Raw genomic sequence first — 12,154 nt, 5'->3', positions numbered from 1 at the left:
GTCAAACGCAAAAGTATATTTTCATAATCACGCAATTGAACCAGCAAAATCGGACTCCAAAAGTCCGTGACTGTTTTGTTTTGTCAATTTCTCCATGAAGTTGTCCGGGCGGATGGGGGGAACGAACAAACTACACAGATCAAATAAGAGAAGAAAATAATCGTTGGAACCAGGTTCCGTGGGTCATAATTCAACGTATTACGAGAAATTTTCTAAAGCAGGAGTTGACAAGTAGTGATCGGTTTCGATCCGGAAAATCAATTATTTTGCTTGAAGAACCTCTAGCAGGACTCCCATTCCAACGAAAGAGGGTAGAGAAATGAAGACCCAAGAGATTAGGAACGAGTTTTAAAGCAGCCCTGGTTCCGAGACCTTGAACGGCAGGGTCGCGTGTTTTGTCACTCAGTAGTTTTTATTTTGATACTGTGGGAATATTGATAATTTGGGGAAATGAGATTAGCTTCTAGCGCGCGTCTAGCCTGTGAATGACGAAATTCCATATTGAATGAAAGGTATGATTTCTGTGAGACACTCAAAATGTGAAAATAAAAACTAGCGTTTACGCTCTGGACCGTGACATGGTGATGAGGCCCGGGGATGCCATTGGAGAAAGTCGGAAGTTCTTGATTACTGTGGAAAAAATCTACTGGGCTCCAGATTCAGTACTGATCCGGGTGTGAATATCAAAACCAGCTTCGTATTTTTGGTTGGAGCGCTTTATTTCTCATGGCACCACATCATCCTGGGCGGAGTCCATCCTCAATCAACTCCGGGTGACTGATAGTTAGTCCCTGTCTCACCCAACCCCTTGGGACTCAACCCCCATATCCAAATGTCAGACACCCGTGTTTGTATAAACCGTGAGTGTTTGAGGAAAATCCATTAAATTGCCCATCATCATTTGTATATGAATCATGTGCGGTCCATCGGCATTGACGAACCATCTTTAGTGTGTACACGGCTTTTAGTCACCCTAAACACGGCGTGTTGCGTCCAGCGCTGCCATATGGACTCCGCCGAGGCCAAAATTTTCAAAAGTGGCTACTTTTGAAACTCAATGGCCACGAGGACAATCATCTGGCCTGAACGGGACTAATTTTAAAACTCAATGGTCATTTTTCATTGTGGGTGGTCATTAGTTCGAACTCTATATATGTTATATCTAAGGTAAATTTTTAAGAACACAGATTTGACATGTTTTACGAAATTTGAAAAAAATATTGCACCAGACAAGTTTTAAAAACATCATTCATTCATTATGGGACGTACCGTAATAAGTGCTTTGGAATGTTTTATCAACTTATCACGGTTATAGTCAGAGGGCATGCTTTCAAAACGTTTGAGCAATTACCCTAAAACCTGTCCCAAAAAGTAAAAAAAAAAGTTAATAAATTTTTGATAATAGTTATTAATAAAGTGTACTAAAAGCGTTCTTGTCCCGACATCCCTTTGGAGTGTTGGCGGTCACGGCCCCGGTCCAATGCCACCAACACCGCGAGCTAACGAAACATCTGTTCAATCTGACCCAGCCACTCTACTGCAATTACCAATATTTTCCTTCATTTAGTGCTACCCATCTGCTTATGTGCTACGTGCAATTCCCCCTCTTCACTTTTTTTTCATGTGCAATGAACAATTCTAGTCATACTTAAAGTGATATATCACTTTCAAGTCAACTGTTTTATTGTCTTTACCAATTGGACAGTTTTCTTTTTTATATTTAACCATAGAGGAAGCAACATCTAGAGAGTGCGATGAGAGCTAGCCAGACGGACTAGTTCTCAGAGCCAATGAATGTCCCCTGATTGGCTGCTAGGGTATAGTTTCTGATTGTAGAGGCGCGGCTTTCCATCAGCTAGAGTTGCCCTGTCCACTGGTGACCGATTCAGCTGCAGTAAGAAACCACAACCAACTCGAGTTTTACGCTTCCATATTACGTCTTCTATGATTCAACCATGCTTGTATGATGCCCATACACAATTTCGAGATTGATTTTTAAGCCACGACATGACCAAGAGTCGCAATTAAGATTACTGACAATGCCATGAAATTACTGTTTAAAATGCTTCAGTTCCCGAAGAAAAGTACCAACCACAATGGCCTCAAATGGCTACTTTTGCCTGCCCAATTGGGCTCCCAGGGCGCTGAAAATGTGGCAACGCTGTTTGGATGCGACCTCAACTCAATTGATCGGATTGCTAGGATTCCTATCTAGCCGCATTCAGTCATTATGAACCGCCGGAAACGCGGCTATGAAGATCGGGAAGGTAAGGGTCAGCCAGCCAGTCAGGCAGTCAGGAAAGGCAGGGCCGGTGGGATTGAATGGCCATTTGGTGTTGGTTCTTTCAGGCGGTGGGGCGGGTGGGTACCGCAAAAAGCGGCGAACCAACGAAACGGTGGAAATCGAGGATCGCTTGGAATCGCTCATTCTCCGTGTGGGCGAAAAGGTAGTGGTTCATGATCTTTAATGGAGGCTGAGACGCATCTCATGGATCGGTCATTTCAGAGCACCTCATCCTTGGAAAGCAATTTAGAGGGTCTGGCTTCGGTGTTGGAGGCGGATTTGACCACCTACAAGAACAAGATCCTCAAGATCTTGGTGGATTGCGCCGTCTCTTTGCCCGATAAGTGCACCATCTACACCACCCTCATCGGATTACTCAACACCAAGAACTACAACTTTGGCGGCGAGGTAAGAACAGGACCAGTCTCATTCGCCCAATAGATCCGCCCGGAGGAGGCGGTTCCCTACTAGAGACCACCACAGACCTGAACCGGTTTCCCAGCCCATCGAGCGACCATTGAGCGCTCATTGCACCTGACCCACCGGCGGCCAGGGAGTAGCTTGTGACCCCTCAGCCTCCGGGACCTAGTGGCTCAAGTTAGACTTGTCATCTATCAACCCCAGTTTTGCTTCTCTTTGTATTATCAGTCTGGCGACTACTTTGGCGACTCACCGGCTCGCTTTTTGGCCGACGATTGAATGAAATGGAGTGAGCTCAACCTCGTGTCTCTTTGTATACAGCCGCTTTAGCTCCTAGCGGTCAACGGGGCTATCCGGCAGTAACTCCTGTCAAATCCCGGGTTCTCTGGCGCGTAATACGCTCGTAGTAATAACTAATAAGTCCAACTATTTAGCCACGTTATAGAATAAAGGGCCTGAGAAAAGTCATTTTGTATCAGTATCCTCCGGGGTCTCTGATCAAATATTGTTCTGAGACGGGTGAGATTCAAGCGACAGAAATCGGGCACTCCAATGTCACTTCTTTTAGTGCGTGGAGTTACTCATCAAGTCCATGAAAGACTCGTTGAAAACGGTCAAATGGGAGCAAGCGCGTTTTGCCCTGCGTTTCATCGCGGATTTGGTCAATTGCCACGTTATCTCGGCCGGATCTCTCCTCCAACTCATGGACAATTTTGTGGATGCCGCCTTGGAAGAGGGTGTGCCTCAGGTGAGACCAGACGAATAATCATGATAAACTGTTCTCTGATTTTGATGGTCTATGCGTTCTCCCATTAGGTTCGTCGGGATTGGTTCGCTTATGCCGTCTTGTCTTGTCTCCCTTGGGTGGGTCGAGAGCTCTACGAAAAGAAGGAGTCTGAATTGGATCGCATGTTAGGCTCTTTGGAAGGCTATATCAAGCGGCGTAATAAGACGCATCATAACGCCCTCCGCGTGTTTCGCTCAGACACGCCTCATCCGCAGGAGGAGGTAACCCTCGACCACGACGATTAGGTGGTGAAAAATTGGACATCATGTGGGACTTGTTTGTTCTCCTTCTAGTATCTGGATTGCTTGTGGCAGCAAATCAAGCGTTTGCGGAGCGACATGTGGGTGGAGAAACACATCGTGCGGCCTTATTTGGCCTTTGACTCGGTCTTGTGTGAGGCCTTGCAACACAATCTGCCCCAAATGGTACCTCAACCTCATCACCCGTCAACTATTTATCCGTTGCCGCAAGTGGTGTTCAGAATGTTTGATTACACGGATTGTCCCGAGGGACCTTCGAGCACCATCATCTTGCCGGGACAGCACTCCATTGAGCGATATCTCATCGAGGAGCAGTTGAGACACATCCTCAAGACCTATCACAAAGAGCGCAAGGAATGGTGGGTTTTGTAGCCTCAAAGAGTCAAATGGAGTCATTCTGAGTAATAAGATTAATGTTTTCTTTAGTGCCGCCCAATTGTTGAGCTATCCACTCAAAAATAAAATCCCATTGGAGTACATGATTGTGGAGGTCATGTTTGGCGAGATCTTCCGCTTACCGAATCCCGAGTTCATTGAGATTGCGTATGGCAGCATCTTGATCGAATTGTGCAAGCTTCAACCAAGTACGATGCCACAGGTGTTGGCTCAAGCTACCGAGTTGCTTTTTGAGCGCATCGACACGATGAGTGTCACTTGCTTTGATAGGTAAGACCTGGTTTGGTTCGAATTTCAAAAGATATGATCAATGCAGTTGCAATATTTTTGGCAACAAGGTGTAAAGCGCCCACAACAATAACACCCACTGACTGAATTAATCAATGTTGTTACCAAAAAAAGTTGAACAAAATCTCGGCTTAATAACTCGAAAGTTGACTTCAGCTTAAAATGTGTGTTGAAACTTGGTTCTTGATTACGAGTTAGGGTTCATTGTAACTCACATTTGAACAATCTGTTACGACCAAACTGTTATGCATTAATTGCCATCCAAGTGTAAAGGCTGCAACATGCTTTCCCGTGGCGAAATTAGTTATTCTTCTTCGTCTTCTTCTTCCAAGGGTTAGTTTTTACTCATCTTTTGCACTCCCAACTTTCTGTCGAGCTGTGTGTGACTTATGGTAAGTTGGGGTTATTTTTTTTATGTTTTCATTGTGTCAGGTTCCCTTAGCATGAACCAGAATGAAACACTCGTCATCCATCCACTATTGAACAAGAACTTTTTGTGCGTACCTGATTTGATTGCTTTCATTTTAGATTCATCTCTTGGTTTTCGTACCATTTGTCGAACTTTCAATTCCGTTGGTCTTGGGAAGATTGGGAGGAGCACACCAAAACGGATCCTGAGATGCCCAAACCCAAGTTCATCAAAGAGGTCCTATTGAAATGCCTCAGGTATGAGAATGCAAAATGCATTAAATAGTGACCCTTTGCCATTTCAAGGCCTCTAGCCCAAATCATCCCTTGCTTCAGATTGGCCTATCATCAAAGGATCGTGGACGTTGTTCCAGAGAGTTTCGCCGCTTTTGCGCCCGAAAAGCCCGAGGCCCACTTTAAATTTGCACTCGATCCCAACGAGCCTGGCGCAGGTAAGGCTTTGCACCTCTTTTCATACTCCACTTTTGATCGCCCTTGACCATCATAAGAGATCACAAAAAGTATGTTTCTTCTTCTCCTTGGAACCTCTTCTCGCATTCCCTATTCTCTTTTCTAGAGATCAATGGATGCAATCTGGCCTTCAAGTTGGTAAATGCCATTAAACAAAAGATATCGCAAGAAGAGATCCAGGCCATTCTCAGCGATATCCCGGAAGGGGAACAAGATCGCGAATTGAACACCCTAAAGGTAAGGTTTGGGATTGAACTGCCAATCTCTAAAGCCAGATAAGACGAAATGGTTATTGCTCTCTTCAGGTAACCGTGTTCACCCAGACGTTGCTTCACTTGGCAAGCAAAAGTTTCTCTCACTCATTCGCGGCCATCGCCAAGTTTCATCCCACCTTCAAGGTAAGCAAGTCAAAGTTTGTCGACATTACTGCCATGTTGGCTTTCAAAGCAAGACCAAATATGCCACACCATGTCTCGCCTAGTTTAGATTGCAAAGCTTCGAGGTCGACTCTCCAAAAAAACTCGACTCACGATTTGGGATTTAGGGGAACTTAAAGGGAAGTTGCCCTCGAGGGAGTGGAATGGAATTGCATTAATTTATCTTGTCTTGACAATAGAATCTTATGATGATTTGACGGTCTACATTAAGTTTTGTCGGAAACGAAAGGCTCGAGGCGAATCATTTTCATTGAAACTATCTTCATACATAATTATTTTGGTATTTCATTGCCTTTGATACGTTCTTGAAACTTCCCCTTCTCTTCATGGCACACGAAATACACATCTGCATGGCCTTGGGGCTCTTAACAAGCGAAGATATTTTTTTTATTTCATTGGATGCCAGACTTTGGCCGACACTGAAGAGGCCCAAATCTGTATGCTCCGAAGCATGTACGAATTGTGGCGGAAGCACCATCAAATGATGGTTGTACTGGTGGACAAGCTACTAAAAACGCAGATTGTGGAGTGCTCGGCCGTGGCTAATTGGCTGTTCTCCAAGGAGATGGTGGGAGAATTCACCAAGGTCTACACGTGGGAAATCCTTCATCTCACCATTAGGTAAGGAAGGAACACACGTCAATGCGTTTCGAAACAACGCCTAATTTTCATTGAACTCTTGGATCCGTAGGAAGATGAATAAACACGTGAACAAGTTGAACAAAGAGGCTAATGATGCTCGCAAAATGGTGGAGGATGTGGAGAGTGAGTCCGAGGACTCGGACAATGATCAATCGCGGAAGACCATGGAGAAGCCCACCGAGGAGCAAGTGGAAAAACTCGAAGAAAAACTCGAAGCCGCACAAGCCGACCAAAAAAACTTGTTTCTCATCATTTTCCAGGTAAGAAGGATTACATGATCCAACTGAACCGGATCTCGAGACTTTTCGTTTGAAATTAGTGAAATTTTGTTTGTCCTTGCTTTTCCTCAGTACTTTGGTTTTTTGTTTTATATTTCTTCCTCCCAAGTCTTATAAATCTCCAAGTAAGCCCAGATCAAAGCTTGCTAACCTGCCAATATGGCGAAATTTCTTGCTTGCATTGCAGAACTTGCCTCGCAGAAAAAAAAGATTTTTTGAAGTGTTTCCAATAACACTTCAGAGCAACGAAAAAAAGGAGAGATAATTCAGATATTGGAGTGTGCTAGAAGTGACAATTCTTCTTCTTCTGTTAAGTGCAACTACCATCGAGCCCTAATAATAAGCATTTACTATAAAAGTGTGGGCGTTGTTGCGGAGAATGTACCAATCGTATTGTAAGGACGTTGACTAATTAAGAAACTTTTAATGAGGTCGTTTAAGAGGAGACTAAAATTTTGCGGGTGTTTTTATATTTTGTTTTGAGATCCTGAGAGAAGATCGACGTAATCACCCAGGTACTGAATATAAACTTGAGATCAGCGCCAATAAATTTTCCTGAAAAAAAAAGCTGAGTTCAAAATAAGGGACACAGCATTAGTTTAAGCTTTATTTTTCAGATTTTTACTTTCAATAGGGATTGAATTTTATTTGTACTCGGCATCTCACAATCTCGCCATTTCAATGACTTCCATTTCCTACATAATCGCAATTGAAAATTCCAACACTTCAACATCCCACATTCTTAGAGGATTTAAGCCCATTTATCTCGTTGAATGCCACACTAGGTTCATGAAATTCCAGAGAATCTCTTCCGTAATGTCAATGCTCCGTTGTGTTGCCGCTTTTGTGTCTGTTTCGGAAAAGAAATCCAATACAGAGAGGAAAAACGACTCGAAATGCGAGATCCGATCTAACAGTCTGCAATGGATTTGCTTCGGGGAAACTTCAAAGGCTCCCAAGGAACCAAGTGTGCAAAAGAGAACCCCACAGATTAGATCGAATGCCGTAGACAGAGTGGGGTCTAGATAACAAGAAATGAATGCCTCCCCCCAATCCCAAAAACCCTCTCTCAATGTCCATTGCCATCGAGGGGAGCTCATGCGCCATTTTAAACCACTCATTTGATGCATAATAAACGCCCTCCCCTCTCTCTCGTTATTTTCCAGCGTTTCATTATGATCTTATCAGAGCATTTGGTCCGTTGTGACACAGATGGAGTGAACTTCAAGAACCCATGGTATCATTGGACCATTGGCCGACTGCAACAAATTTTCTTACTGGTAAGATTTATCTTCACTTCTAACTCATCTTCTTTCAAGTTTAAACTCCTCAATATCTTGTCCTGATAGCACCATGAACAGGTCGAGAAGTACAGTACCACCTTGGAGACTCTGCTATTCACACAAGATCTGGATCCCAACATTTTGGATGTGTTCCAACAATTTTTGGCATTACGAATGTGAACATCGTGAAGATCCCCAAAGCGTTCTTGCTCATTTGGCCGAAAATCGATTAATGATCGGACGAGGCGATGATTTCAATCTATTATTGAGGTTGGTTTCTTTATTGCGCTTCGGATGCGAGGATTTCATGAAAGTTTCAATATCACATTGAGAAGTCGAACATGTGCAACTTAAAGTGTATTCATGATGCCAATTGATTTTTCAAGAATAAAATGTGAAACGATGGGGTTGCTTCGAGTATTTTACACTTGCATTTTTTACTGCAATGAAGACGTCACCCGAGGCTATTTTAAGCTCTTTAACCTTTCCAAGATATGACATACAGCTGGACTGGGTATGAAAGTGGATGAAAATAGAAGTGCCCAGTCTTGTTCACATTTGACGTAAACGAACAGTTGTCAAACCGGAATATTAAACTCATAGGGACACTTTTTGCAACAATTTGCAAAATACGGTAGGTTTATGTGACATATTAGTGTGGTTCAAAATAAAAAGTTCTTAATACCATACTTCTTTGAATCCTTTTTCTCGCTAGTCTCTTTGGATTGATTTTTGTAAAGTTAAAAGAAAAAGGAGATTGCCAGTTTCTTAGTTATACCACATACCACGTTCAAGACATTGAAATTTCTGAATGATTTGGACTTCTTCCAAACATGTTTACGATTTGGATCTCTTCAAAGCAATTTTGAGCCATAATCGTTTCACAGACATTTTTCCAATTTTAAGATCATGTGTCCAGCCAGACATCCAAGCTAGAAGTAGGAACAAAAAAGGAACGTCCTAAGTAGATGTGTGTTTGTGAACCAATCAGGTTTAATGACTTCACGCTCTGGCGAGAAAAAATGCAAAGAGACCATAAAGTATTCATGATCCTACCAACACTTCTATTTCGATCAATGGATGACTAGTGAAGTGCTCAACTCAAATAAATCCCCAGGGTGTACATATTTTTATTTAAGACGAAGGTCTCGGGGTAAAGTGATCGTTATTATTATGTACGCTACGTAAGATTTGAAATCAACCCATCAACAAAGTGCTATAGTATTTAGTACACATAAAAGAATACATGCTGAAGAAATATAACTCAGGAAAGTAGAATCAAATTAGCATTAAGAAACACTTTTCTCTCTGTGAGATTTTAGTGTTTGAGAAAAATTCTGTCAAGTACCAAAATGAAAGCAATAGTTATCCTTTACTAAGCCTCTATTGGCTAACAAAGGCAAAAGCAAAATTGGCCTTCGAAAGGGGAAAATGACCTTGAACTCAAATTTGACAACGTTGGCAAAAATTGGCCAAGATAGACAGAGGACTTTGATGTCCATCGCTCAAAGGAGAGGGAGAGCACCACGTAGTTCCGTTCCTGTCTGAAGATAAGGAGCGCCCCTGACATCAATGGTCTGGGATTAAGTCAAAGATTCTCAAAATCAGAAGACGTCAAAAATATAGTCTTGTGATTTCACAAGATCAAAGATTTTGATGAAAAATGTTACAAATATCAATACTGTTCATAACACATTATGTCAAGGCAAAAACCAACACTCTTTTGGGAGAAATAGTCAATACCTTTCGCCGCGGGAATACTGGAGTGAAATAAGTATTTGAAAGATGAGCATTCGAAATTAATCAACTTCAAAACAGAAGCGCAACCCTTTGATCGTTTTTTACTTATTTGTACACAACACACAATCCACCTCACAAGAATGGCTTTTGATTAGAGATTCACATGACTTATTTGCTTTCCTGAGTGTAAACTTTTTAAAAGCTCTAATTTCCTACTAGTTTTGAGGTAACTTTCCAGCACTTGAGCCTCCATTTACGACGCAGTTTTGAGCCTATTGGGTTGATGTAAAAGCTCTCTCTGTAGTCACGCGATGTCAGAAGGTATCAAAACCTTTATGAGAAACCCAACCCAATCAAATATTCTCAGGATTATAAGCGTCACAAACCATGACCAAGACAGTGAATTATTACGATCAGTCTTTCCTCAATCCATTTCTATTGAGTGTTTGATTATTGATTGTCAGCACCACTCAAGGACACAATTTGTATAAAGAGTAGTGGTAAAATAAATAAACAAAATGGGAAAAGAACCAAATCGCTGACAATAAGTTGTGAGGAGGACCAGGTGTAAAAAGCTCATGCAGCACCCAAATTAGTCAAAACTATGATCAGAAGCATTGATAAAAGGAGAAAAATCGAATTGTAAGCAATTGCACTTTTCAACATAAACAAACAGTCACAATATCGAATATTTAAAGGTACGGCATTCCACGGGTCAAAGGTGCGGATGGAGCAGGAATTCCATCGGGTTAAATTTCTCGAGCGGGGTTTCAAAATCATCATGTCGGCAGAGCCACAAGTTATACGACGAAACTGGATCAAGGATCCACGTAGAATAAGTCTTTCCCTAATAGTCATACGGTTTGTCAGGACTTTGAAGAGCCCTACCAGATACAGGCCCTAAATACAATTTCTCTCGGGTAAGACAATTCACATCGATTTTTTTTTGACCAGGAGACCAACACAAGAAAACATATTTCAAGATCGGACGGACGTAAGTAAAGTACAATCAATGCACGTAGTGTTTCAAGGCGTCGGGTTGTGAAAGGATGGTCAATGATTCAGATGATAGAATTGGCTTTGAAGCTCACGGAAGAACAATGGGAGACAAATAAGAGCTTTTGATCTTAGGGTGTACAATTCCCAGATCCTTCATTTCGCGCACTTCATTAATAAGTTGATTGTCGGGTTCCTTGCCTGTACACTGACCTCTAAGAACATAAAGACGGAACAACTGCTTTGGGGTCAAAGCTCATCAGAAGACATTTGGAGACGTTAAAACCCGTTTCTTCACTTTTGCTCAATGAAACACACGGTCGAGCTCTGCCTGAAAGTTCATCGCATCGAAAACCAATCTCTGTAAGATGGCATTCATCTGCAAATCTTAGGATTTGAGCCGGTTTTTTGACTACCATGTCATTCATGAAAACGGAGAAGGATGAAAAGGAATTTATTTTCTCTTAACTTGGAGAATTTGGGCCAATGTCACAGTCAGTTTTAAAAGGACCTTGGAGCAAAAAAAGTATGATGACGTCACCAGGATTTTGTGTACGGTAAAGGCTTTTGAATAAGAAGTGGTTAAAATGACTGACCGAACACGTTTTGTAAGAATCAAGCAAATGCAAAAGTAAGTGCAAAAAACATAAAATCAACAACAAAAATCAAAGAAAGAAAGGCTAAAAAGTATAGTTTAAGGCTTAAAATGGATTAAAATGCTGCATTTTAGCGAAATAAAAAGAATGAAATAGTCATTTGAGGGTAAACATAGCTTGGAATTTTGATTTTATCCNCATCGAAAACCAATCTCTGTAAGATGGCATTCATCTGCAAATCTTAGGATTTGAGCCGGTTTTTTGACTACCATGTCATTCATGAAAACGGAGAATGATGAAAAGGAATTTATTTTCGCTTAACTTGGAAAATTTGAGCCAATGCCACAGTCAGTTTTAAAAGGACCTTGGAGCAGAAATAGTATGATGATGTCACCAGGATTTTGTGTACAGCAAAGGCTTTTGTAAAAGAAGTGGTTAAAATGACTGACCGAACACGTTTTGTAAGAATCAAGCAAATGCAAAAGTAAGTGCAAAAGAATGAAATAGTCATTTGAGGGTAAACATAGCTTGGAATTTTGATTTTATCCTTTAGAAAGGAATATTTGAGTCACAAAGTGCAAGTAACCTCCCAAATCACGGGCCTGTTTGTTTAACCCGTTCTTCACCCTTACTATATACAGGGCTTGAAAAAGTAACGCTTTACATTTACCGATACCGATACCGTTACTTTTGCAGAAAAAAGATGGCCTAAAACTGCATAAAAACCGTTTCATGCAATTTCTAGCGATTAGTAAATATGACGTGAAACAAATGAAGAATATGCGAGTGTGTAAGAGTTAAAGAATAAAAGGGTTCGAAAATAAGGGATGTTTTGGTTTTAATCTGTTTTCAGTATTTTTTCATCCTT

General features: G+C 41.6%; 1 protein-coding gene across 1 annotated transcript; it reads left to right on the top strand.

Annotated features, from left to right (window-relative positions):
- The first annotated feature begins 2,126 nt into the window (after positions 1-2,126).
- Positions 2,127-8,379, top strand: LOC131879744 (nuclear cap-binding protein subunit 1-like). The gene is made up of 15 exons (XM_059226149.1): positions 2,127-2,267; positions 2,350-2,447; positions 2,507-2,692; positions 3,273-3,452; positions 3,521-3,712; positions 3,785-4,110; positions 4,178-4,417; positions 4,964-5,101; positions 5,180-5,295; positions 5,421-5,551; positions 5,620-5,712; positions 6,158-6,372; positions 6,443-6,653; positions 7,838-7,951; positions 8,021-8,379. Exons 1-15 carry the CDS (start codon positions 2,231-2,233, stop codon positions 8,132-8,134), a joined length of 2,391 nt encoding a protein of 796 aa, XP_059082132.1. The 5' UTR covers positions 2,127-2,230; the 3' UTR covers positions 8,135-8,379.
- Positions 8,380-12,154: the final 3,775 nt, after the last annotated feature.

This window comes from Tigriopus californicus, chromosome 4, assembly GCF_007210705.1.
Source record: "Tigriopus californicus strain San Diego chromosome 4, Tcal_SD_v2.1, whole genome shotgun sequence".
Lineage (NCBI taxonomy): Eukaryota > Metazoa > Arthropoda > Copepoda > Harpacticoida > Harpacticidae > Tigriopus > Tigriopus californicus.
The sequence above is the reverse complement of the archived record's forward strand: the minus strand, read 5'-3'. Positions and strand labels throughout refer to the sequence as shown.

What these genes read in the sequence shown, in the direction of transcription:
- LOC131879744 (XM_059226149.1), top strand. Translation starts at nt 2,231, where the DNA reads ATGAACCGCCGGAAACGCGGCTATGAAGATCGGGAAG. An exon ending in AGTGTCACTTGCTTTGATAG is followed by an intron (nt 4,418 to 4,963) that starts GTAAGACCTGGT and finishes CTTTCATTTTAG; the next exon opens with ATTCATCTCTTGGTTTTCGT. An exon ending in TCCCAACGAGCCTGGCGCAG is followed by an intron (nt 5,296 to 5,420) that starts GTAAGGCTTTGC and finishes TCTCTTTTCTAG; the next exon opens with AGATCAATGGATGCAATCTG.